General features: G+C 42.2%; 1 protein-coding gene across 1 annotated transcript in view; it reads right to left on the reverse strand.

Moving 5' to 3' along the window:
• Positions 1 to 27,548, reverse strand: part of nav2a (neuron navigator 2a) — a 498,795-nt gene that overhangs the window by 366,114 nt on the left and 105,133 nt on the right. Inside the window, exons 2-3 of the mRNA XM_059976038.1 lie at positions 22,751 to 22,868; positions 5,456 to 5,508 (exon numbers count right to left, since the gene is read on the reverse strand). Of these exons, the coding sequence (XP_059832021.1) occupies positions 5,456 to 5,508; positions 22,751 to 22,868 (171 nt within the window). The remainder of the gene's footprint in view (positions 1 to 5,455; positions 5,509 to 22,750; positions 22,869 to 27,548) is intronic.

Raw genomic sequence — 27,548 nt, forward strand, 5'->3', positions numbered from 1 at the left:
TTCAGGAGGAAGACTCTTTGTCAAAAGTGAGAAAGAGAGAAAATCATTTATTTTTAAATTTCAAGTCGGTGGGATGGAGAGTGACGTCTCTGATAGGATTAAACATTTTGTCTATGTTCTGCTGTTGATGTTCTCACTCTCTTCTATCAAGCAAGTTATCAAGCAGTTTTGCCCTATGGTCTGTCCGGTTTTACCCTCTCAAAGAGAAATGTGGTTAGTGCTGGAAAATGATGCTGTGGCATGGATCCTGATGAATGACAATGCAGACTTAAAGGACCAAGTAACCTACTCCTATTTCAAGGCTCAAAGTAATTTATTATGAAAGTACATATACATCACCATACACAACCTCGATTGGTTTTCTTCTGGGCAATTATATTAAATACAAGAAACACAATAGAATCGCGTGTAAGCAGCCCACAACACATCACCGTAGTTGACCAGTGCCACCTTGGACATATATTCTTATGAAAGATCTAAACGTCTTGAAGTGTTTGACAAATAAAAAGAACAGACATCAAAACTCCAGTGGGGAACTGCATAACCAGCAGAGTAGGAGAAACTCCAATGTATGGTTTTATTGTGGGAGTGTTTTTACAATGTGGGATATTATTTAAGAAACAGCTGCTTACAGGAACCCTTAGGTCAGCTTTGTTGGTTTTGAAGATAGCTGCGAACGAAGTACATGGCTAATTAAATTGAAAATATTCTGCAAAGTCTGCATTGTTTCACTTGGAAGGAGAGATTGGGGACCGAAGAGCAGGAAGGGAGGAGGGAACTGCAAGAGGCTGCAGCGAGTTGCAGATTGCAGCGCAGGCACAACTCTCACCACCACTCGGTGCAGTACAGCAGCTCCCAATCACTATGGAACGACCAAAATATTCAGCCATTGGAAACAGCCAAATTGAGCAGTCATGCTCTTCCATGAGGAGTTCTAAGTAACAATTAGGGGCAGGAGTCTGGGTGAAATCATCACCCTTCTCTATTCCATGAATATTGGGATCCCCTTTATCAGTTGGTTGTGAGAATGGCCTGAGGACCACACCGAACTCACTTCTACACTCATGTAGCATAAATAGAAATTGCAATCACATACAAACACGTTATCTGAATTTAAACACTTCCCTTCTTCCTTACGACTCACTTCTCAAATATATCTGGCTAACAACTTGGATGCAGTTAGCAGATAAGTTGATCTCTTGGGATGTGGGCTGGTAGGTTGCTTATCGAAGAACAAAAATATCCAACAATCCTGTGCTGAGAAGATCTACTAAAGTGCGTTGAAGATTGGAGAACTTCAGCTAGGCTGAATTGTTTTCTCTGGAACAGAGGAGTCTGGGGGGACATTTGATCATTAGTGAAGATATGGAAAGCATTAGAGGGCAGCTTGGGAAAAGTTGTTTCACGTTGAGAATGAATGGGCGACATCTGGAGCTCATGGTCTTCAAATGTGGTTGGTTGAGAATCCTTTCCTCACACTTTAAATAACAATTTGAATAATTTATATGCCAAAACCTACAAGGTTTGATTTAAGCATCAGTTTACTCATCTGCATGGGCATGAAGGATCAGCTGTGCTAAAAGGTTCCACAGTTATATGGAAAGGCAGCTTCAAAATGAAATCCAATCCAGTTTTAAGGAAGGCCAAAGGGAAGGTCATGGAAGGACCATGGGAGGTGTCATGGGGTTACACAGCACTTAAACAGGCCCTTTGGCCTACCAGAACCAAGCTGAACTGTGTCCAACAATAATCAGCCAGCACTGATGGATTCCAGTTGCCCTGATACCTCTCCTCCACGACCACAAGGTGAAACCTTTCACAATGCTCATCACTGACTGCTCCAAGATTTGCAGGGAAGGAGTCTCAATGGGAATGCAACAAATGTGAGGAACCCAAGCTTTGTCTTGGTCACCAATTTTACACCCAAAGTAGAGGTCATAGGCCTTCTTAACAAGAGGAGTCATGCTCTGTCTTTGAGATTTAGTGTATGCTCTCCGCAAGTATTGCAACTGTTGCAACAGTGGCGACACATCTTGCCATCACAAATACTCCTGAAAACACAATTACTTTATTATAATTAGTATACACTACAGTATATGCTATGCATGTAGAGCACACACATCAACATGATCGCAAACCGATATACACATAAACTCAATGCACGGAAGGGTGTGTGAGTGATGTTTTTATATCCTTTCTAAATCCTGTCCTGCCAGGCAGCATTCACTCTGCCAAAGCATGCCCAGTCATGCCTGGACAAGATAGAAAACTTTCCAGCTTACATTTGGGCAACATTTTAACTGACTTGAAATCTGAATTGAAATATAGGCAATCACAAAAAAAATGGTGCATGCTAAGGAAATTGCATGGCACTTTTCATGATCAGCTGCCCAAACTCCTTAAGGTACAACCAAAGGAAATAATGAAACAAAATCATTGTCATTCAGTGAAATTGACATAAACACCCCTTACAGAGAGGAGGCTTGGAAATCTTGTACACTTTGACTTGAAAAACCTTCAGCCTCAGCGAATAAGATTCAAGCCCAATGAATGATTGGGAATGAAGTTGAGGATGAAGAACTGCTCCTGGATGGGCAGACCTCAAAGCAAAACTCAAAACTGGAGGTTGAAGCTCTGAAACCATATTAAAGGTGGATTTATTTTTGTTTGGACATATTTTGCAAGGATATATGGCCTTTTGCACCCTTAATTGTTATTAATTGATAGCATGGGGTTGGGGCTGTACGGTAGCATAGCGGTTAGCAAAGCGCCAGTGACCCGGGTTCAATTCCCATCACTGACTATCAGGAATATGTACACTCTCCCCGTGACTTCCTCCCACATCCCGAAGACGTACGGGTTAGTAGGGTAGTTGGTCTCGTGCGTGTAATTGGGCGGCCCGGGCTCATTGGGCTTGAAGGGTCTGTTATTGTGCTGTATCTCTAAATAAAATAAATCTCATAAAGCCAAAATTTCAGCTGCATAGTGAAGTGCACGTGAGTTTGTCTATATAGTGTAATTATTGTAAATCATTAGAATTAAACATTTATTGATCTGAACAGAGGGTGATTTTGAATGAGGTTTACACATCTCCAGAGTCTGCACTAGATTTAATGAAAACTAGGAGAGGTGGAAAGCTACACACACACAAAGTGCTGGAGGAACTTGGCAGGTCAGTGGTCGCATGACCAGGACTTGTGAGCTGCACCAGCTGCTCATATGTCCATCCACCATCTGCTTCCATGGCTTCACGTGACCCTAATCGGGGGGCTAAGCAGGTGCTACACCTTGCCCAAGAGTGACCTGCAGGCTCGCGGAGGAAAGGAGTGCCTCACACCTTCTTTGGTAGAAACACATCTCCACCCCACCACCCAAAAATAGTTTTATAACAGCAGGATAAAGCTGTATATCAGCGATACAGGAGCAGCTTCTTTCCCTCTGCCATACTCATCATGCATTGTTGCTGCAAAGTTAACAAACTTGACAATGTATGCCAGTGATATTAAACCTGATTCTGAATCTGGTGATAAATGATTTCAGGATTCTGTATCTTTTTGCTCGTCAGAAGGAAGGAAAAGACAGAATACCCAGGGCGAGAGGGGTCTTTTATCACACTGGCTGCTTTACTGAGGCAGCAGGAAGTATAGACAGACCCCGCAGAGGGTAGGCTGGTTTCCGTCTAGTGCTGAACTCTGTCCACAGCTCTCTGCATTTCAGGTAGAGCTCTTGCCATACCATTGAAATAGGATGCTTTCTGTGGTGCATCTACAAAAAAGATGAGCGTAGTGGGGACATGCTTTAGCCTCCTGAGGAAGTTGAGGCGCTGGTGCGCTTTCTTGGTCATCTAAAAAATTCACAGGCATAGATATCCTAAGCCTGGAAAGCTGCATTAAATGAGTGGCATTGGTTTCTATAAGGATCAAATGGCGCAAAGCTTTTTGGCATACTAAGACCAGTGCTGTGTGCAATGAAAATTGTCCTATTCAATTAGTAAGTTCAAAGACCTTTCCTCTTGTTTGTCCACTTAGAGGAAGATAAAAGGTTGGCACAAAATTGTGGGCCTAAAGTGTGTTGTGATGTACTATGGTCTATATTCTAAACTCAATTGGTTTATTAGTATTGCTTAGAGGAAGAAATCTGTTCACCGATTCTTAACTGCTTTCTGAAACAAGTTTAAAGGGAAGTGCTGACCTTGCTGGCAATATTCCCACATATAATGTAAAGAGGGAGAAGGATCTCCTTGCACCTACGTTAGCACACACAGAAAATCACTGGATTTGTGCAGGGGACAGGCTCGGAGGAAGCCTCTAGCTTTTATCAAAAAAAAGGACATACAGAGTATATGCCGTACACTTGTTCAGGATAGCTCAACAGTATTCTTCTATGCCTTAGTCAAAGTTCAAAGTAAATTTATTATCAGAGTACATATATAATGTACCATCATATACTAGCCAGAGATTCATTTTCTTGTGGGCATTCCCAGTAGAAAAAAAAATAGCATCAATGAAAAACTACGCAGAAAGATTGACAAACAAAATGCAAAAGACAAACTGTGCAAATAAGATTAATAATAAATAAACAAACAAGTAAATAATGCTTAGTCCAGACCAGCTTCAGTTAAAAACCTACCTGCTCCAAACAGCTATCCTCTGTTTATGCTGATTACAAGAAGATCACCCAGATCACAGTGCAGAAGTGAATTAATAGTGACGATCTCTTCAGCTAAAGAGGACTGCATACCTCCATCCAGTAACAGAGAGTGGGGTTTTAACTGTTAGACTTGCTATGCTTCCTCACAGAATTTCCCCACTGGAACCTCCAAGTTTTCCCCTTTGCTTATTTATACATTCACCATCTATCCAGGCATTTGAGCATGACAGTCATTTATTTCTTACTCTTTGAGTCAGCTCATTAGTCATCTCATCGCTGACTCTCCAACTAACTTTAAGTTGATTTTCCATTCTTGTCTCAGCCATAGCAATTCTAAATGGGGATCAGGAGTAGATTATTTTCTCAGTTATAAAACTTTAAATTCCATTGGTACTTTTGTTTTACCTCAGCCACTAATCATTAGGATGCAAACCCAAATTAGAAAATATAAAGAGCATTCTGAAATATGGATCAATCAAACAAAAAATAGTTTGTGCACATTAATACAAAAAAGGGAATATTAGTATTCTTGAAATTTTCACAACAAGAGTTCCACAGCTATTCATTGAATAATAATCTTGAAAGGCCTAATGTTTTATTCTGTCTGAAATATTTCTCACATGATAATCCAAACAAATGATGAACTAGGTTGTTTTATTTGGATTAAAATACCTCAATTCACCAATTTTGACTCATGCTGGATTACTTGAAAACCTATTACAGTCTAACTGTTCTGAAAATAAACCTTTCTAAAATAAGAGACCAATGTCTGAAAGGCAAGAGGAAAAGAAAACGGGCCACTTACCATCTGTGATCGATTCTTCGGACAGCCATTGATATCTTCAATCTTTTCATTCGCTGAAATATAAAGAAAATAACCCTTGTAGCATATTCAATGCAGATAACTTGAGTTTGTTAACAACAAGCAGACTGAGGTAATGGCTGAGTAAAAATTGTTGGTAATGGATCGAGCAACAAGTAACTGTAACAAGGCAGCGAACACTCATCAGGAATATGCACAACTTTCTGCTGGGTAGTGCCTACCCACCCCACAGCAGCTGAGGAGCAAGGTCATCCTCTAAAAGCAGACAAGTGTATGACAGCCTTTAACCCTTTCTGTGCCCATTTCTGTACACATCTTTCTGCACTGCCAGCTGACAAGAACCCCACTGGGAGTAGGTCAAGCTCGCTATGATGACCTGGGCAGCATAAGGTTTCATAAACACTGTAGGAAGCATCAGATTCAGGTTTAACATCAAGCCAAGTCACTTTTTATTATCATTTCGACCATAACTGCTGGTACAGTACACAGTAAAAACGAGAAGTTTTTCAGGACCATAGTGCTACATGAAACAATTCAAAAACTACACTGAACTACGTAAAACAACACAAAGAACTACACCAGTCTACAGACCTACCCAGAACTGCATAAAGTGCACAAAACAGTGCAGGCATTACAATAAATAATAAACAACACAATAGGCACAGTAGAGGGCAGTAAGTTGGTGTCAGTCTAGACTCTGGGTGTTAAGGAGTCTGATAGCTTGGGGGAAGAAACTGTTACATAGTCTGGTCGTGAGAGCCCGAATGCTTCAGTGCCTTTTCCCAGATGGCAGGAGGGAGCAAAGTTTGTATGAGGGGTGCGTGGGGTCCTTCATAATGCTGTTTGCTTTGCAGATGTAGCGTGTGATGTAAATGTCTGTAATGGTGGGAAGAGGGACCACGGTGATCTCAGCTGACCTCACTACCCGCTGCAGGGTCTTGCGATCTGAGATGGTGCAATTTCCAAACGAGGCAGTGATGCAGCTGCTCAGGATGCTCTCAATACAACCCCTGTAGAATGTGATGAGATGGACTTTCCTCAACCTTCGCAGAAAGTAGAGATACTGCTGGGCTTTCTTTGCTATGGAGCTGGTGTTGAGGGACTAGGTGAGATTCTTTGCCAGGTGAACACCAAGAAATTTGGTGCTCTTAACGATCTCTACTGAGGAGCCATCGATGTTCAGCGGGGAGTGGTCACTCTGTGCCCTCCTGAAGTCAACAACCATCTCTTTTGTTTTGTTCACATACAGAGACAGGTTGCTGGCTCTGCACCAGTCCGTTAGCCGCTGCATCTTCCCTCTGTAAGCTGACTCGTCGTTCTTGCTGATGAGACCCACCACGGTCGTGTCATCAGCGAACTTGATGATGTGGTTCGAGCTGTGTGCTGCAGCACAGTCGTGGGTCAGCAGAGTGAACGGCAGTGGACTGAACACACAGTCCTGGGGGGGCCCCCGTGCTCAGTGTGATGGTATTGGAGATGCTGCCTCTGATCCGGACTGACTGAGGTCTCCCAGTCAGGAAGTCTAGGAGCCAGTTGCAGAGGGAAATGTTCAGGCCCAGTAGGCTCAGCTTTCCAATCAGTTTCTGAGGGATGATTGTGTTGAATGTTGAACTGAAGCACTGGCTTATGTCGTGAAATTTGTTAACTTTACTGCTGCAGTACAATGAAATACATGATAAATAAATATAAGAAAAAACTGAATTACATTAGATATATACACAAGTTAAAATAAGTACTGCAAAAATACAGAAATAAAATGTAGTGAGGTAGTGCTCATGGATTTAATGTCCACTTAGAAATTAGATGGCAGAGGGGAAGAAGCCATTCCTGAATCATTGAGTGTGTGCCTTCAGGCTTCTGTACCTCCTCCCCAACAGTATCAATGAGAAGAGGGCATATCCCAAGTGGTTGTGGGGGGGTGGAGGGGTCCTTAATATGGATGTCGTCTTTCTAAAACCGCTCCCAAGGTACAAAGAGGGCTCAGATGGAAATAACATGAACCGTCAGTGTAGTTAGCTGCTGGAGTTACAGGATGCTGTTTGTCTCTTGCTGTTGTCCTTTCCGATCCTAACCTGCTGCCAATTATTAACCATTGCCAAGGACTATTTGGATTGAAAGCCCTTTCCAAATGATGTTGTCACTTGCCTACACATAATGGCACAGTCCCAAGATGATGTATGGCAAGAGGTACAGCAGACACAATCTCAGAGGCTTTAGACCACCTGGACAACACAAACACCTACGTCAGGGTACTGTTCATACCATCATTTCCGCTATCCGGATTGAAAAGTTGCAGAACCTGGGCCTCTGTACATCCCTCTGCAATTGGATCCTCAACTTCCTAACTGGAAGACCACAATCTGTGCAGATTGGTGATAACATATCCTCCTCGCTGACGATCAACACTGGTGCACCTCAGGGGTGTGTGCTTAGCCCACTGCTCTACTCTCTCCATACCCATGACTGTGTGGCTAGACAGAGCTCAAATACCATCTATAAATTTGCTGACGATACAACCATTGTTGGTAGAATCTCAGACGGTGACGAGAGGGCGTACAGGAGTGAGATATGCCAACTAGTGGAGTGGTGTCACAGCAACAACTTGGCACTCAACGTCAGTAAGAAGGAAGAGCTGATTGTGGACTTCAGGAATGGTAAGACAAAGGAACACATACCAATCGTCAGAGGGATCAGAAGTGGAGATGCAGTTATAAAGAAGGCAAGACAGTGACTATACATACTTCATTAGGAATTACAAGAGGTTTGGCATGTCAACAAATACACTCAAAAACTCTATAGATGTACCATGGAGAGCATTCTGAGAAGCTGCATCACTGTCTGGTTTGGGGGGGGGGGGGGAGGGGGAGGGGCTACTACACAGGACCAGAAGAAGCTACAGAGGGTTGTAAATCTAGTCAGCTCCATCTTGGGCACTAGCCTACAAAGTACCCAGGATATCTTCAGGGTCTCAGAAAGGCAGCGTCCATTATCAAGGACCTCCAGCACCCAGAGCATGTCCTTTTCTCACTGTTACCATCAGGTAGGAGGTACAGAAGCCTGAAGGCACACACTCAGCGATTCAGGAGCAGCTTCTTCCCCTCCGCCATCTGATTCCTAAATGGACATTGAGCCCTTGGATACTACCTCACTTTTTTAAACATGTAGTATTTCTGGTTTTTGCACATTTAAAAAAATCTATTTAATATACATATACTGTAATTGATTTACTTATTTATTCATTATTTTTTTTTTTCTCTTCTATGTTTTGTATTGCATTGAACTGCTGCTGCGAATTTAACAAATTTACGTCACCTGTAGGTGATAATAAACTGGATTCTGATCCTTCTTCTCTGATAATAATTGACTTTGAACTTTAAAGCTTCATCTGCAACCCTGTAGCTCTCTATGACCCCCATGCTCCTCCAACTTCTGCCTCATGCACATTCCTAACCTTCATTCCTCCAACACCAGTGACTCCCTAAGCAGAGTCCAGGAATTCCCTTCCAAAAAGTCTGCATCACTCCTTTTTGCCTTTACAGCAAAATTTAAAATGTCCCTTTAGAATGGAGATGAAGAGGAACTTCTTCAGTCAGAGGGAAGTGAATCCACAGAATTCATTGCCACAGATGGCTGTGGAGGTCAAGTCATTAGGTATATTTAAAAAGGAGATTGATAGGTTCTTGATCCATCAGGTATCAAAGGTTACAGACAGAAGGCAAGAGAATGGGGTTGAGAAGCCATTATTGAATGAGCAGACTTATTGGGTTAAATGTCCTCATTCTGCTCCTATGTCTTTTGGTCTTATTTCTTTCTGACCATGGTTTCAGTCATCTCTTTCAATATCAGAGAGTCATACAATATGAAAACAGACCCTTTGGCCCAATCAAGGCCCACAGTTCCCATTTAGCTAGCATAGCGCAACTGATAGGGGTTCAATTCCTGCCGCTGTCTCTGAGGAGCTGCATGTTCTCCCTCTGTTTCCTCCGGCAGTAGTACGGGTTAGCAAGTTGTGGGCATGCTATGTTGGCACTGGAAGCATGGTGGCATTTGTAGGCTGTCCCAGCACATCCTTGACTGTGTTGGTCATTGACGCAAATGACACATTTCACTCTGTTTCCAGGTGCATATTAAACTAATCTTTCTTTCTAAACTTGCTCAATTTGCCTGCATTTGGCTGATATCTCTCTGAAGCTTTTCTGTCACTTCACTTGGCAATTCTCCTTTGAAGTGCCTCAAGAAGTTTAAAAGAGCTATTCTTGCAGACACAGAGACTTAATTGATTTCAAATACTACTTTCTAGCTTCACACCTCTCCCATTGGTTGTGAAGGACACAAATGGAAAAATACAGTGGATCTCAATGGAGACAGTTGCCATCTGAATTCAATAAAATGATCAGACTGTAAGACCATTAGACATAGGAGCAGAATTAGGCCACTTGACCCAGAGAATTTTCACCACCACTCCATCATGGCTAATTTATTATCCCACCCCCATTCTTCTGCCTTCTCCCTGTAACCTTTGATGCCCTGATTAATCAATAATCTTATCAATCTCTGCTTGAAATATACCCAATGACATGGCCTGCACAGCTATCTGTGGCAAAGAGTCCACAGATTCACTACCCTCTGGCTAAGGGGCCCAAAACTGCTGACAATACTCCGAGCTTTGCCTTACGAAGCCTCAGCATTTCATCCTTGCTTTTGTATTCTTGTCCTCTTGAAATAACTGCGAGCACTGCATTTGCCTTCCTTACTACTGACTCAATCTACAAGGTAACCATGAGGCTATCCTTCCTGAGGACTCCGAATTTCCTTTGCACCTCAGATTTTTAAAGTTCCTTCCCATTTAGAAAGTGGTCTGTGTCTTTATTCCTTCTACCAAAGTGCATGACCATTCACTTCCATACACTATATTGCACCCGGCACCTCTTTGCCCATTCTCTCAATCTGTCTGAAGTCCATCTGCGGACACCTTACTTCCTCATCACTCTCCTCCACCTATCTTCACATTGTCCATAAATGGGCACAAAGCCACCAATACCTTCATCCAAATTATTGATATATAATATGAAAAGAAAGGGTCCCAACACCAATCCCAGTGAAACACCACCAGTCACCACCGGCAGACCACATCTGTATAAATGAAAATACTAACAACTGCAGATGCTAGAAATATGAAATAAAAAGTAACTGCTGGAAACAATCAATATCTGCGGAAAGAGGAACAGGAGTTGTACAACACAGGAAGGGTGTCTTTGGACTCTCACATCCTTGCCAATCATTTTCCTCACTCGTCCCATCTACCCACATTAGGACCATATCCTTCTCTGCTTTTTCTGTTTAAGTGTCTATCAAAAAAGGGAAAAGATGAGAAAGCTATGCTGGTGATAAGGAGAGAAAGCGGACTTTTAAAGGTGTAGCATTAAGAAGTATTCTGTATATCCTGACTCAGCTTGAGATGGCATTCAGAGTTTAGTGGTTGGTTAAGGCACAGGGCTAAAAGCTTCAATACCCAGAGTTTGTTGATGTTCAGAGAGGGTGAATGATGACATCAAGAGTGGTGAGAACTTACAGCTAATAATGCCACCAAGACTGTCTCAAAAGGCAAATGGGAAAAAAGAAGATTGTTCTTCAGGTCCAACGTATAATTCTCCATAGCTTCCTCCACCTCCAACGGGATCCCACTACCAAGCACATCTTTCCCTCCCCCCCACTTTCTGCTTTCTGCAGGGACCGCTCCCTACGTGACTCCCTTGTCCACTTGTTCCCCCCCCCCCCCATCCCTTCCCACCGATCTCCCTCCTGGCACTTATCCTTGTAAACGGAACAAGTGCCACACCTGCCCTTACACTTCCTCCCTCACCACCATTCAGGGCCCCAGACAGTCCTTCCAGGTGTGGCAACACTTCACTTGTGAGTCGGCTGGTATGGTATACTGTGTCTGCTGCTCCCGGTGTGGCCTTTTATATATTGGTGAGACCTGACGCTGAATGGGAGACCGTTTTGCTGAACACCAACGCTCGGTCCACCAGAGAAAGCAGGATCTCCTAGTGGCCACACATTTTAATTCCACATCCCATTCTGATATGTCTATCCATGGCCTCCTCTACTGTCAAAATGAATCCAAACTCAGGTTGGAGGAACAACACCTTATATACCAGCTGGGTAGCCTCCAACCTGATGGCATGAACATTGACTTCTCTAACTTCCATTAAGGCCCCTCCTCCCCTTCTTACCCCATCCTTGACATATTTAGTTGTTTGCCTGTTCTCCATCTCCCTCTGGTGCTTACTCCCCCTCCCTCTTTCTTTCTCCCGAGGCCTCCTGTCCCATGATCCTTTCCCTTCTCCAGCTCTGTAATACTTTTGCCAATCACCTTTCCAGCTCTTAGCTTCATCCCACCCCCTCCGGTCTTCTCCTATCATTTCGCATTTCCCCCTCCCCCCACTACTTTCAAATCTCTTACTATCTTTCCTTTCGGTTAGTCCTGACAAAGGGTCTCGGCCCAAAACTTCGACAGTGCTTCCCCTTATAGATGCTGCTTGGCCTGCTGCGTTCCACCAGCATTTTGTGTGTGTTGTTTGAATTTCCAGCATCTGCAGATTTCCTCGTGTTTGTTCTTCAGCCTTCCAGTTTGGATATAATATGAACATAGAACAATATTGTAGGAGTCATGTAGCTATTTTCTGTTGTGTGTTTTACGGGTTGCAGTAATTTGTTTTCTGGATTGGGGCGCAGTTGAAGCAAATGACTGTAGTCACGTATTCAGTTTGTTTCCGTTAGTTTAACAGCCATAGGGAGCAAGCCAGGGATGATGTTTGTTTGTTGACCACTAATTACGTTTAATTATGCTAACTTTAACACTAATTACTTTTATTCCATTACATTGATAATTTAGTTTTGATAAGATCGTTCGTCTCTGCTGGCTTCATGATAAGGGATTGAGAGTACTTTTTCTGACTTGGAACTCAGTATTTGGAAGTGTACATTATACATAGAGTGTCAACACCCGTCCTCAACCTCTCAGCATTTTGGTTTGTTTTCGAGTAACTGCTACAAATATGGTGTGTCTCATGCTGCAGGATTTTTGCAAGCAATATTCAACTCAGCCATTATACTATTCATGATGTGTCATTGGTTGCATTTTTTCATAATGACAGGAGCATTATACCTTTCAACACATTACACATGCAATGCTTAATACAAAAGTAAAATTCATTTCCTGCTTTCTCTTCTTTTCTGTTCTCTCACTCTGTGTGTGTCACTCTCTCTGCTTTCACCTTACACCCATTTGATCTTTCTTTCTTCAGATGGCTGAAGCCCAAACCCAACTCTCATGCTGACTAATCTGTCTGGCTGCACATCAATTTTATCTCCTTTTTCCCCCCACAAGTTCCCCTGTAGATCTCTTTACTAGTGTCACATATTACCTTACTGATGCATTTTACAGGTGTCAGCTGTGCGTTAGTACAGCATCCTTGCCTCTTGAGTCATAAAGCATGCGGTTTCAAGTCTCAAGTGACTCTAGAAAAACAATCTTGAGTTACATCGCAGTGAAAGAATGCTGAACTGTCAGAGGTGCTGCCCTTCAGCATTAAACAGGACCTTGAGTCTCTTTGTTGGCCATCTTCGCTCTATCTGCCAAAACAAGCACGATTTCCCAGTGGCCATCCTTTTTAATTCCCATTCTGATGCATCTGTCCATGGCCTCCTCTGCTGCCAGCATGTGGCCAATCTCACTTTGGAGAAACAACACCTCATAGTCTGCTTGGATAGCCTCCAATCTGAACATCAACTTCCGGTAATTTCTTGCCCCTCCCCTTCAGTCCTTTTCCATTCCCCACTCTGGATTTCCTCCTTCCCCTTCCTTTTTCCTTCCCTTCCTATCACGTCCCTCTGCAATTTTCCCCTCTTCATTCCCTTTCTCACATGGTCTACTCTCCTCTGTCAAATTCCTTCTTCCTCAGCCCATTCCCCTCTTCCACCTATCACCTCCAACCTTTTCACTTAATTCCCCCTCACCTGGCTTCACCTATTACCTGCTAGCTTGTGCTCCTTTCCCTCCCCTCCTCCTTCTTATTCTGCCTTCTTCCCCCTTTCTAGTCCTGATGGAGGGTCTCAGCCCAAAACATCAACTGTTCATTCCTCTCCATAGACGCTGCCTGAGTTGCTGAGTTCCGGCAGCATTTTGTGTGTTGCCCTTGGTCAGGTGGATGTGAAAGACCTCAGCAACCCCCACTTCCCAATGCTCATCACTCAGCCAACTGTATTAAAATATACCATTTGGTCACTAAAGTTTGTTGGAACAAATAATCTACTGCATTTCCTGCAAAACTCACATCAGCAGAGTACTCAAGAAGACATGAAAGTGACATCATTATTGCAAATTGTTCTTTTGGGGAGTGAATTGTTGAAAGGGCCAGGTTGAAAACCTTGTGTATATCAGTGGACTCTGACTTCAAGAGTTTTAGCACTTCCGGAGCTGCTTATGCAAAGTAGGCGTGCACTGTCTGTTTCCTGCAAGTGGTCCCATTTCTTCTCACATCCTAAAGATCTGCTGGCAGGTATACTGGCTGCTGGAAATTGGGTACTTTTTTTTGCCCAAGTGTAGGTTAGTGGCAAAGCTATTCAAATGGGAGTTCCTGGACATGATTGAGAGAAATACCACAGCTGGTGCAAGGAATTAAGAAGAGGAGGAAAGGGATTATTTTGCTTCATTCCCTGACAGCTGGCATAGACTCAACGGCCCAAATAGCCTCTTTCTGTGTTGTTATATGTATAAGAGGAGTGACTGAGTGCCTTTATGTACATAGTTTGCAATAATTATCTGGTCCATGAAGATTTGTGGGCAAACTGTAGCAAGCCACATTAGACAAGACACAGCGGTGCAATTTGTCCATTTGGAGCATCAAGTCTGCTCCGCCATTCCACCATGGCTTTTTTATTAACCCTCTCAAACCCATTCCCCTGTCTTTTTCCCGTAAGCTTTGACACCGTTACTAATCAAGAACCTTTCAACCTCCGCTTTAAATACACGTAATGACTTGGCCTTCACAGCCAGCTGTGGCAATGAATTCCACAGATTCACCACCCTCTGGCTAAAGAAATTCCTCCTCATTTCTGCTCTGAAGGGACATTCCTTGTATTCTGACGTGGTGCGCTCTGGTCCTAGACTCCCCCACTATTGGAAACATCCTCTCCACATCCACTCTACCTAGGCTAGGGGTTCCCAAACCATTTTTTTATGCCCCTGACCAATACTATTTAGCAAGAGGTCTGTGAGGAATGCCCGAAAGCCCTTCAATAGAGGTTTCAATGTGATCCCCTTTGCTCACATTCAGATATTGTGCAAGCGAAAAAGCATAAACTAAAAGATCAAAACATGAGTGATATGATGCAATTGAGTTTATTTCATTCATTTAACAAGTGATGTTATCTTGAAGCTGGGGGAACTACGGCCATAAAGCAAACAACCAATGTCACTGGAGTAGAAAATCAGTGGGAAATAACAACAGGCACTGATACAGCATTGTGTGGGAGAACTGTGGCAATTTGTTCCTGCAACACTGAGAAAAAATTTTTTGTCTACAAACTTGATGCATTTGTTGGTGCAAAGAGCACACTTAATTACCTTCTGTGTGGCTGTGCACACTTAGCTAGAACTTAAATTGCAATATTTTCAATTTGATGAAAAACTGCTATATATTGCACCAACGGAAAGTCAGGTCCACTAGAAAAAAAGATCACAAATTTGGCCAGATTCCTGTGGGAAAGAGCTTTTGGGCAGCTTATACCAAGAAATCAGAGCTTAACTAGGATTTGCACAATCCCTGATGGGGCCATTTTGCCTCACAACAATCAGAGGAAGGCTCCACTCACATGTCATCCACACCGTAACAACTCACAGCTGAGGAGACAGAGACTGCAAGAGAAAGGAAATCAGTCTCCACATTCACTCAAAGTGCCATGCAAGTCTTGGTCAATGAGGTACATGTCTGGAAGGAGATCCTTTGCCCTGGGGAGTGGGGAATGAGATCGAGTATGTACAGTACATTTTAAAAGGTTGGCATGCTGGGGTTACAGAAGTGTCCTCCAAGACTCCCAACACAGTAATGTTGAAAGAAAGAGAGTTCCTACTTGTACAATGCAGATCAAAGTGAATACTATTTGCACCTGCTGAATGGAAGTTGATGCCCAGACTGGCTGACGCTGGTACCCCAAACTCCGGGCTTGAGCTCTGGATTTGCTGACTGACTGGCCTTCATGCCTCCTGCTTGCATGGACATGCAACTCTGGGTCCCTTCGATGTGAGACAGGCCAATATCCATGGACGTTCCTTGTTACCCGTCCGTGCTGTTGGCCTTTGAGTGTAGATGTCCTTCATTGTCCATCCACATCACTGGACTTCGAACGAGGAGCAGAGGTCTGATCTCTAACTCCATGTCCCTAAAGCCTAATCAGACCCCTATTCCTGCATATCACTGTCCCCAAGCCTTAACCTGACCCCCAACTCCCCTCTCTATCCCCAAAACCACAACTTGCATGTCATTTTGAGTTCTCCACTGTAACCTCAGTGTTGAGTTGCTTCAGTGTGGCTGACCATCCCTATGAACCTAGAAAAACGATTCTTATCAGGATGAAGGAATGATGTGTCCTTCCTAAAACATGGAAATCATTCTGAGGAAATACTTCACATAACACAGCAAAAGCCATACTCTGAGGGAGTGCAAAGCCTTTCTGTCCATAAATAGGTCGGGGTTCAGTGGAGATCCTTACAGTGAGACAAATACAGTCAACAGTTGCCTGCACTGCTGGAAGATCCCTGAAATCCCAATGCAACCAATATTATAGTTGTCCATCAAAGCAAATGAAATCACTTCTCTCAAAATGCAGAGGCAGAACATCCTCTGTACTGCAGCTGCGGATTTGCTGCATTAGGTTGGAAAGATCCTGCTACAAATAATTTGAGAGTTAAAGTACACCTTGACCTCAACTGGCATAACTGTGCAGTCAAAATTCCCTCTGCAAATTCTCCAAGATTAGATTCTTCATTACTGACATGTCCTTGCCTCTTGTCCCATGGTATGAAGCATTTAGCTTCAATTAACACTGGCATGGATAAAACATTGTGGTGAGTAACCATTGTGATCCAGAGAACCTTAGGTGAACTAACATGGATTATATACAAAAGTACCTTGTACAAAAAGTATCTGACACCCAGGTGGAGGGGAGGGTAGACATCAGAGGTAAGTTTTTTTTAAAAAAAGAGAGGGGTGAGGGTGTGGAATGCCCTGCTAGGGTAGATGATAGACACAGATACATTAGGGGCATTTAAGAATCAGAATCAGGTTTATTATCATGTGACTTGAAATTTGTTAACTTAGCAGCAGCAGTTCAATGCAATACATAATCCAGCAGAGAAAAATAAATTAAACATAATAAATAAACAAGTAAATCAATTACATATATCGAATAGATTTTTTAAAATGTGCAACAGAAATACTGTATATTAAAAAAAGTGAGGTAGTGTCCAAAGCTTCAATGTCCATTTAGGAATCGGATGGCAGAGGGGAAGAAGCTGTTCCTGAATCGCTGAGTGTGTGCCTTCAGGCTTCTGTACCTCCTTCCTGATGGTAACAGTGAGAAACGGGCATGCCCTGGGTGCTGGAGGTCCTTAATAATGGATGCTGCCTTTCTGAGAATATAGTATTCTCAGAAAGTATAGTATTCTGAGGATTTCTAAGATATAGTATTCTTATAGAATATACACAGTATATAGTATATACTGTATATATTCTGTATATATTGTATTTGTGTGACTGTATATTTACTTGCAATTTATGCATGCTACATGTGCCTTATGCTCTTGTGCTGTGTTTGACTGTTGGTGCTGAGTTTTGCACCTTGGCCCCAGAGGAACAGTGTTTCATTTGGCTGCATTCTTGGGTATTCATATATTGTTGAATGAAAATTGAGTTCAGACTTAAAATTTAAGGCGTTACATAATCCAATTGTATCAGCATGAATTGCTAGAACCAGAAGGCACAGCCTCAGAATAGAAGGCCGTACAGACATGAGGATGAATTTATTTTGCCAGAGGGTGGTAAATCTGTGGAACTGATTACCACGCACAGCTGTGGAAGCCAAGTTATTGGGTATATTTAAAGTGGAGGTTGAAGGCTCCTTGATTAGTTAGGGTGTCAAAAGTTACAGGGAGAAAACAAGAGAATGGGGTTGAGAAGGATAATAAATCAGCCATGATGAATGGCAGAGCAGGCTTGATGGGCCAAATGTCCCAATTCTGCTCCTCCATCTTATGGTTTTGTTTCATACCATTGATCATTATCAATCTTTATTTGAAACACCCAAGATCCAAGCGGGTCTTGGCAGTCTGGATTTGGAGGGGATGAGGACAACAATAATGAAACAACCAAATGTCATATATCAGTGATAATAAACCTGATAGTCTTGTGGAAGAATCCACTTAAGACAAAGATGAGAGGAATATTCTTCCCTTAGAGTCACTAGTCTTTGGAACTCTCTTCAAAGGGCAATTAAGCAGAGTTTTTGCTTATTTTTCAGGAAGAAGCCATTTCAATAAGCAAGGGTATTAAGGATTGACAAGACTGTGGATTTGAAGTTATGGTCAAATTCACCATGATTTTATTAAATGGCAGAGTAAGTCTGCTTTTGGATCTTCTTTGTTGGTGTGCAATGAGATTGTGAAGGCAGAAGTGGCTGCTCAGAGGGAGAAACGGCTGCACGTTTCTCTGCGTATGGCCTCCATGTTCCTCTACAGTATGTATGCCAGCAGAAGTACCAATGGCATGCGGCACAATGACTCACTGGCCATTGAGTATCGCCAATGCATGACCAATGCAGGAGCTGGCAATCTGAAATAAAAGCACTAGAACTTCTCAGTCATAAGAATGCAACTGTGGAGAATGAAAAAGAGTAAGTATTTCAAGTTTTAAAACTTTTATCAAAAATTTTTCTACATATGTCACTCAATTATTTCTTGCCAGTCACCTTTTGTATAGTTACTCTTGCACCTAGCATACCCTTACGTACATACCATCAGTCTATGTGCATAAGCCAATTCTATGCATACATGGCCACACATAAACAGTCACTTGTACATGGTGCTTAATAGGATTGCTTTTATATTTATATTTAATGTGTTTTTTTTTAAGCATAGTGTTTTTATGCTGCATGGGATCCAATCATATTGCTCTCCTTTACATTTGTGTACTGAAGAATGACAATAAACCATCTTAAATATCAAAGTACAAAGTAGATTATTATTGTAGTATGTATACTATATACAACCTTGAGATTCGTCTCCTAACATTCAGGGTGTCAAAAGTTGCGGGGAGCAAACAAGAGAATGGGGTTGAGAAGGATAATAGATCAGCCATGATGGAATGGCAGAGCAAGCTTGATGGGCCAAATGGCCTAATTCTGCTCCAAAGGCGGAACCCATTTAAAAAAAAGACTATCTAACACCCAGTCTGCAGGAAAACACAAAATTGTGCTAATAATGAAAGTAAACAAATAATATACAGAACTGAAGTTCACAAAAGTGAGTTCACAGCCACGAAGCCAGTCATCACTGCAGGCAGTCCAGGAGCCTGTTATTTATAGGCCACAGCTTCAGTTCAGTGCAGAGATGAGTAAACCTCACTGAGCAGCAAGCTGAACACTGACTCATTCCTTGCCTCGGGCCCCGATATGCTGACCTTTTCAACTTAGCCCTGCCTCTCTGATACACACTCGGGCCCAGGCCCCACTACCTTGGTTTGGCCCGCACCCAACCTTTCCAATCCGGCCCAGCACTTAAATCAGTCAAACATTGGCTCACTCCTTGCTCTTGAGCCTGGGTCCCACTGCCTTGACTCTGACTCGCTTTGCCTCGGATCTTCCTCTTCAAGTCAGCTCCAAGTCTGCTAAACGTTGGCTTGTAATTCCGTTTAAAAAAAAATATTTATCATGTACTGCTGCTGCAAAATTAACAAATTTCACGACATATGCTGGTAACATTAAACTTGATTCTGATTATTATTATCTATTATTATGTTGCTTTCTTTTTGTATTCGCACAATTCATTGTTTTACCATATTTTTGTTTAGTTTTTCATTGATTCTATTGTGTTTCTTTGTATTTACTATGATTTTCTTCCCCCAGAAGAACTGCACAGAAACTGGCCCTTTGGCCCATTTAGTCCATGCCAAAACCATTTAAATTGCCTACTTGAAATGACCTGCACTGGGGACCAGAGCCCTCCATATCCCTCCACCCCATGTGCCTATCCAAACATCTCTTAAACGTTGAAATCAAGCTCGGATGGACCACTTGTGCTGGCAGCTCATTCTACATTCTCACAAGCCTTGAGTAAATAAGTTTTCACTCACGTTCCCCTTAAACTTCACACCTTTCACCCTTAAGCCATGATCTCTGGTTGTTGACCCATCGAACTTCAGTGGAAAAAGCCTGCTTGTGTTTGGCCCAGCTATACCCTCATAATTTTGTATACTTCGATTAAATCTCCTCTCAATCTTCTCCGTTCTAAAGAATACAGTCCTAACCTGTACAATAACTCTGATCCTCCAGACTCGGCAACATCCTTGTAAATTTTCTCTGCGTTCTTCCAACCTTATTTACATCTTTCCTGTAGGTACCAAAACTGCACACAATACTCCAAATTAGACCTCACCAATGTCTTTTACAACTTTAACATAACATTTCAAGTTCTGTACTCAATACATTGACTTATGAAGGCAAATATGCCTTTACAACCCCATCTACCTGTGATGCCACTATCAACGAATCACATACCTGTATTCTTAGATCTCTTTGTTCTACCACACTCCTCAGTGCCCTACCATTCACTGAGTAAGGCCTACCCTGGTCGGTCCTACCGAAGTACAAAACCTCACACTTGTCTGCATTAAATTCCAACTTTCATTATTCAGCCCATTCTTCCAGCTGATGCAGATCCACGATAGCCTCCCTCGCTGTCCACTACACCCCCAATCTTGCAAATTTGCTGATCCAGTTAACCACATCATCCAAGATCATTGATACAGATGACAAACAACAAAGGACCCTGCTACAATCCCTGCAGCACATCACAATCCCAGGCCTCCAGTTAGAGAGGCAACCCTCTATGACTACATTCTGGTTTCTCCCACAAGGACAATATCTAATCCAATTTACTACTTCAACCTGGTTGCTGAGCAACTAAACCTTTTTGACCAACCTCCCATGCTGGACCTTGTCAAATACCTCACTAAAGTCCACATAGACAATATCCACTGCCTTGCCTTCATACACTTTCCTGGTAACTTCCCTGAAAAGCTAAGATTGTCTATCCAAGTACTTAAATATTTGGCCAATTAGTAAATCTTCCAATAACTTTCCCATAACTGATGTCAAACTCACTGACCTACTATTTCCTAGTTTAAGTTTAGAGCCTTTTTTAAGCAGCGGAACAACATCGGTGATCCTCCAATCCTCTGGTACCTCTCCTGTCGCTAAGGATGTTTTAAATATTTCTGCTCTTGCCTCCAAGAGGGGCTGAGGGGATACCTTGTCAGGACCTAGGGATTTATCCATCCTGATTTGCCTTCCTCCTCTGCAGTCTGTATGGGGTCCATGAAGTTGAAGCTGCTTTGCCTCACTTCTATAGACTCTGTATCCATCTCCCGAGAAAATGCAGGTACAAAGAATGTATTTAAGATCTCCTCCCTCTGTTTTGGCTCCACACTTGGATCACTATACAGGTTTTACAGAGGACCAATTTTGTCCCTAGCAATTCTTTTGCTCTCAACATACAATACCTATAGAATCCCTTAGGATGCTCCTTCACTTTGTCAGCTTGGGCAATCTCATGCCTTCTTTCAGCCCTCCTGATTTCTTTAAGCCTTCTCTTGCATTTCTTATACTCCATAAGCACTTCATTTGTTCCTATTTGCCTATACCTGCCATGCACTTCTTTTTTTTTCTCTTAACCTGGGCCTCAATTTCTCTTGAAAAATCAAGGTTCCCTACATTTGTTATCTTTACCATTTATTCTGAGAGGTACTTGCAAGCTTTGGACTCTCAAAATTTTGTTTTTGAAGAACTCCACCTTTTCAAGTACATCTTTGCCAGAAAACAGCCTGTTCCAATCCACACTTGCCAGATCATTTCTGATACCATCAAAATTGGACTTTCTCTGATGTAGAATCTCAACCTATGGACCAGACCAATCTCTTTGCACATTTACTTTGAAACTAATGGCATTGTGGTCACTGGATGCAAAGTGTTTCCCTACACAACCTTCTGTCACCTGCCCGTCTCATTCCCCATTAGCAGATCCAGTATTGCATACGCTGTTGGGACTTCTACGTACTGATGAAAGAAACTTTGACAAACTGTATCTCATATAGTCCTTTAATAGTATGGGATTCCCAGTCAATATGTGGAAAGTTAAAATCGCCTACTGTAATAACCTTATGTTTCCTGCAAAAGTCTGTGATCTCTTTACAAATTTGTTCCTCTAAATCCCTAGGATCATTGGGTGGTCTGTAATATAGCCCCATTAATGTTGTCATACCCTTCTTATTTCTCAGTTCCACCAATAACACCTCACTGGTTGAGTTCTCCATTCTGTCCTGAAGCACTGCTGTAATGTTTTCCTGAACTAGTCACACCAACCCTCCTTCTTTAATCCCTCCCACTCTGTTACTTCTAAATCAACAGAACCCCGGAATACTGAGCTGCCATTTCTGCCCCTCCTGCAACCAAGTCTCCCTGATGACTACGATGTCATAGCTCCAGGTGTTGATCCATGCCCCAAGCCCATCCGCCTTTCCTACGATACCCCTTGAATTGAAATATAGGCAGCTCAGGACACTAGTCACTCCATGCTCAACCTTCTGGCTTTGTCTGAGGTCTTACCACCATCTGCCGCCACAATCTCTCCACTAACTGTTCGAGTACTCTGGTTCCCATCCTCCTGCCACTCTGGTTTAAACCCCACTGTGCCACATTAACAAACCTTCCCACTGGGATATTATTACCCCTCCAGTTCAGGTGTAAACCATCACTTCTGTACAGGTCCCACCTTCTCTGGAAGAGAACCCAATGATCCAAAAATCTTCTGATGATAAATTTACTTTTGAACTTTGAAATTATTTAACTTTGCAGCATTTGAAACAAAACGCGCTGAGCAAGTATCTTCTTCCCCACCCCACCAAAAAAGACTCTACCAATGATGGGAGAGGCAGCACATACCCACAACCTGGATGATCTCAGCCAGTAGCACCCCATCCGTCACATCCTGCTGTAGGTCTCTGATGAGCCGCTTGTGGCCGGACTTTGCCAGGTAATGATTGGCCCAGTCGGTGTAAATCTGTAACAAATTGAGGTTCAATATTACCCAAGTTATAAGGAAAGGTTGAATAGGTAGATACTTTATTCCCTAGAGCACAGGAGAGGAAGAGGGGATTTGATAGAGGACAAGAGCGTGGAATGAGCTGCCAGTGGAAGTGGTGGATACAGGTTTACTTTTAACATTTAAAAGAAATTTTGATAGGTTTATGGACGATAACAGTATGGAGAGCTATGGACCAGGTGCAGGTCGATAGAACTCGACAAAATTATAGTTTAGCACACCCTACTCCTTCAGTGTCATCAAGAAGACATGGCTGCAATCATCATGAGGAAACAATGGAGATGGGTTGGGGACGCAATGAGAGCACCATAAAAGGTGCAGGAAACACAGAAGACCAACGACAGCTTGGCGCCATACCGTGGAGGCAGAAATGAGGACCTTGGACCACACCTGAGGCACAATAGAGAAGATGGCCAAGGACAGTCAGAGATGGAGGACCTTCATTGCTGCCGAGTGCCAGTGGTATAATGGGCTATAAGTAAGTAAGTACGTACAGACTAAATGGGCTGAAAGACCTGTTTCGGTGCTGAACTGTTCTTTGACTCTATGACTCCTTTCATTTCATTCATTCTATCAGTTCAGTGACTCATTACAGTGTGTGCTCGATAGCAAAGCAAGTAAGTGAGCACTAAGCAAGTAATGGATTGCCTTCAATTAAAAGCTTGAATTTCAAGTGGAGTTTGTCAGAAATACACTCAAACTTGCAGTGCATTCACATTCCGATCACTGTGCTGCATAATCAGAGTACTGTGACTGTATTCAGCCTTTTGAGAACAGTGCCTGGAGAGAACCAAAGGAGTCGTTTAAAAAGCAGTGGCTTGTTGGGACAGGGAGATCACTCATTGATATAACAATAAAACAAGGGCCGTATACAAGTCCCTGACCTCAAATCTAACTCTGTCAGAATAAAATTACACACATTTATATACTGCAAGAGTCTCGTGCAGTTATGGTAAAAACTCACAGAGAAGTTCAGGTATCATTCGAGACCTTATTTATTCTCCGCAAATGTGTGTTATGTATAATCTGCATCTAACACGTTTATATTGTGTGACACATTCCATTTTGCACACTCCATTCAAATCATGCTTCTCTGTAAAGTCTACCGATGAAGACCTACCTCCAGAATATACACAGAGCACAAGACACACACACACACACTCACTCACTCACACTCGTGCTCAGCCACCCACCCATCTATGTGCAAGTGTGTTTCATTTACATTTCATGAATTCCTTCCAACAATGACTTTTCAGGCTTGCAGTAATGAGCTTTCTCTATATTCAAGAGCATTTAATATTTTGGCATCATTAATATTTTGCGTGTTACAATAAGCCTCATGCATTCAAACAGCCTGGAAACGTTCCAGGATTATATCTGTTCAATTTTGGCTCAGGGAAGTTAATTTCAAATTGTGTATTTTGCTTTTTCTCAGGCGTTTTATACAACTTGTCTATCATTAGAAAAGAGTTTGCGTGTGGCAGATTCAGCTATGGAGTCCAGATGGGTTACAGTTAACATTCTAGTGTTCCTTGCACACCTTAACAATATTACAATGAACCCAAAAGATTCTCAAGATGCTGGAAATCCAGAGACATAAAATGCTGGAAGAAGTCATCAAGTCAGGCAGCATCTATGGAGAGGACGAAAGAGGTGACATTTTAGGGCAGGACCCTTCATCAGGATTCAATACAAGGATGTTTTTCCACAGTGGAAGGCACCACAGCTCCTCTTCTGTCAGCTCAACTACTATTCTCTTTTGCAGTGGTCTTTAAACTGAAACTGGGTGAGGGTTGGTTCATGAGGTCACAATGGGATTCTTCAGGTGACTGTGGTATTTGTCCAGTGAGTACAACTGATGGATTTAAAGTTAATCTGATCAATCAACCGTTTTATCACCTCAGTCACTCACTGGACTGTAAAAACAGCTGCCCTTCAACTCTTCGACACTCCTCCCTCCTCTCAGATTCCTTCTTCTCCAGCCCTTGACTTTTCCCAACCACCTGGCTTAACCTATCACCTTCCAGCTAGCCTCCTTTCCCTCCCCCCCCACCTTTTTATTCTGGTGTTTTCCTCCTTCTTTCTCAATCCCAATGAAGGGTCTTGGCTCAGAACATCAACAATCCATTCATTTTCATAGACGATGCCCGGCCTACTGAGTTCCTCCAGTATTTTGTGTGTATTATAAAACTGCTTACATTGTAAATACATGCTGGTATTTATGTATTTATGCATACTTTATTCCATATCTGTACTTCAATTCAATTGTCATTCAACCATACACAATATACACCACTAAACAAAAGCTCGTACTTTAAACTCTAACTTACTTTTATATAATTCCTTATTCTTTAGAATTGTTGAAGTTGTTGATTTTTGTTGCACAAACACCCCACAGCAAATTCCTAATACATGTAAATTTATATGGTGAAGAAAGTTGATCTTTGATCTTCCTAGCACAGAAACAAGTCTAAGCCATTCGTATCCTGGATGCCTCAGAGAGACACCAAGTGCTGGGTTTGTCAACTGAATTCCAGGGGAATAAGTGAAGCGGTAAGAGTAGAGGCAAGATTCAGAAGAAGCTGATTAGATTTACACAGGGTTTTAATAAATAAAAAATAACAGCAATTGTTTGGAATAGTTTGAATGTCAATAACCAGATAATATTACAATACAGTTAATATTACTAGCAAAAAAAAAGCAGAGACAATATGATTTTTTTTCCACAATGCAGTGAAGTTAAACAATCATAGGTAATGCTTAAGATGGTACTCGGAGCGCATTCAGTTGTATAAAAGAGAATTGAATACATACTTGGAAAAAGAAGTTTAAAAAATGGTTTATTATTGCCACCTGTATCGAGGTATAATGAATTGGTCTTGCATACCATCCAATACAGATCAACTATTATAGCAGTGCAGAAGGTCATAATACAAGGCAAAACAATATGAATGCAGAATAAAGTGTTACTGAGAACAGGAAAATGAGATTGGCCTTCCATATCCAGCTCAGGTAAGTATGGCCCTTTGAAAGAGCAATCCAAATTGTTCCATTACTCTGCAACTACCTTTAACATGTAAACTCACACAAAATGCTGGAGGAACTCAGCAGATCAGGCAGCATCTACGGCAAGGAATAAACAGTTGACATTTCAGGCTGAGACCGGTTAAGGGTCTCGGTCCCGAATGTCAACAGTTTATTCCGCTCCATAAATGCTGCTCGGTTCCTCCGGTATTCTGTCTGTTGCACTGGATTTCCAGCATCTGCAGAATCTCTTGTGTTATAACCTTTTCAAGGATATAGTCAATTTCCTTCTAATATTCATGACTGGATCAGCTCCTTAAATGCTGTCAATGTCTTATGGACTGTGTCGTCTCAATGCATCGAAATTCCTCATCTTCACTCTAGTTCTTTTACTGTGAACTTTAGCAGCAGGTAATCTGGTTACTGGCTTCCTGCCTTTGGAAGCATTTGCTCTCCAGTTCATCCAAACCTTTTATAATTCCAACACCTCTTTTCAAAACTTTCCTTTACCATTTATGCACAAGAAGATAATCCCAGTTCTCCCTATGCTCCCCACATAAACGGTCTGTCAGCCCTGGCATCAGTTTTGCATTTTGCGTCCAATGTTTGTAATTAATCATCTTATATTTATTCTGGAAAGCATTTGTTTCATGGAGGTCCTGGCTAATGTAACCCTGAAACCCTTCCAGCACCATAATTATTTGTGGCAGACTGAAGGACAAAGCATTGTTTTAGCTATAGGAGCAGTAGTTGATGCGTCCCATGAGTCCCATTCAAACATTTCATTTTATCCCAATTTAACAACAAATTAATGACCACCTCTGAAATCAATCTCCTGGTCACTATCTGAAATAGATTTCACAGCCAGCAATAAGTGAAAAGATAATTTATACTATAGGGTAAAGCACACAGGAAAAGCCCTCCCCGTAACAAGAAAGCAGCACCCATCATAGAGGACCCCCACCATCCAGGCCATGCTTTCTTCTCTCTGCTGCCATCAGGAAGGAGGGACAGGACCTTTAGGTCTCACACCACCAAGTTCAGGAACAGTTATTACCCTTCAACCATAAGGCTCCTGAACCAGTGTGGATAACTTCTCACACCTCAAAACTAAACTGATTCACAACTTGAGTCATATTTAAGGACTCAGCAACTCATCTTCTCAGTATTATTTATTTATTATTATTATTGTCTTTTTTGTATTTGCACAGCTTGTCTTCTTTTGCACTTTGGTTGTCAGTCTTTGTGTGTAGTTTTTCATCGATTCTATTGTATTTCTTTGTTCTACTGTGAATGCCTGTAAGAAAATGAATCTCAGGGTAGTGTATGGTGATATATACATATTCTGATAATAAATTTACTTTGAACTTTGCCTCCAAGAGGACCACAACCTTTTTGTGGTTTGGAGGTTTGTGTGCCTCAGTGACCCAGCCAGCTAAGTTGCCTGGTCTTTATGCTTTGACTCTTGGTTGGGTCACCCATGCCAAACATGTCAAAGGGTAGAGCCCAGATTAAGAGTGATCAACCAATCCCCAAGGATTGGGAGTTCAGCTCAGGGCTAATAATCCTGACTGGTCAAACCAAACTGATATGGAAACAGCAATGTCCTTCTAC

The sequence above is a fragment of the Hypanus sabinus genome, chromosome 7, assembly GCF_030144855.1.
Source record: "Hypanus sabinus isolate sHypSab1 chromosome 7, sHypSab1.hap1, whole genome shotgun sequence".
Lineage (NCBI taxonomy): Eukaryota > Metazoa > Chordata > Chondrichthyes > Myliobatiformes > Dasyatidae > Hypanus > Hypanus sabinus.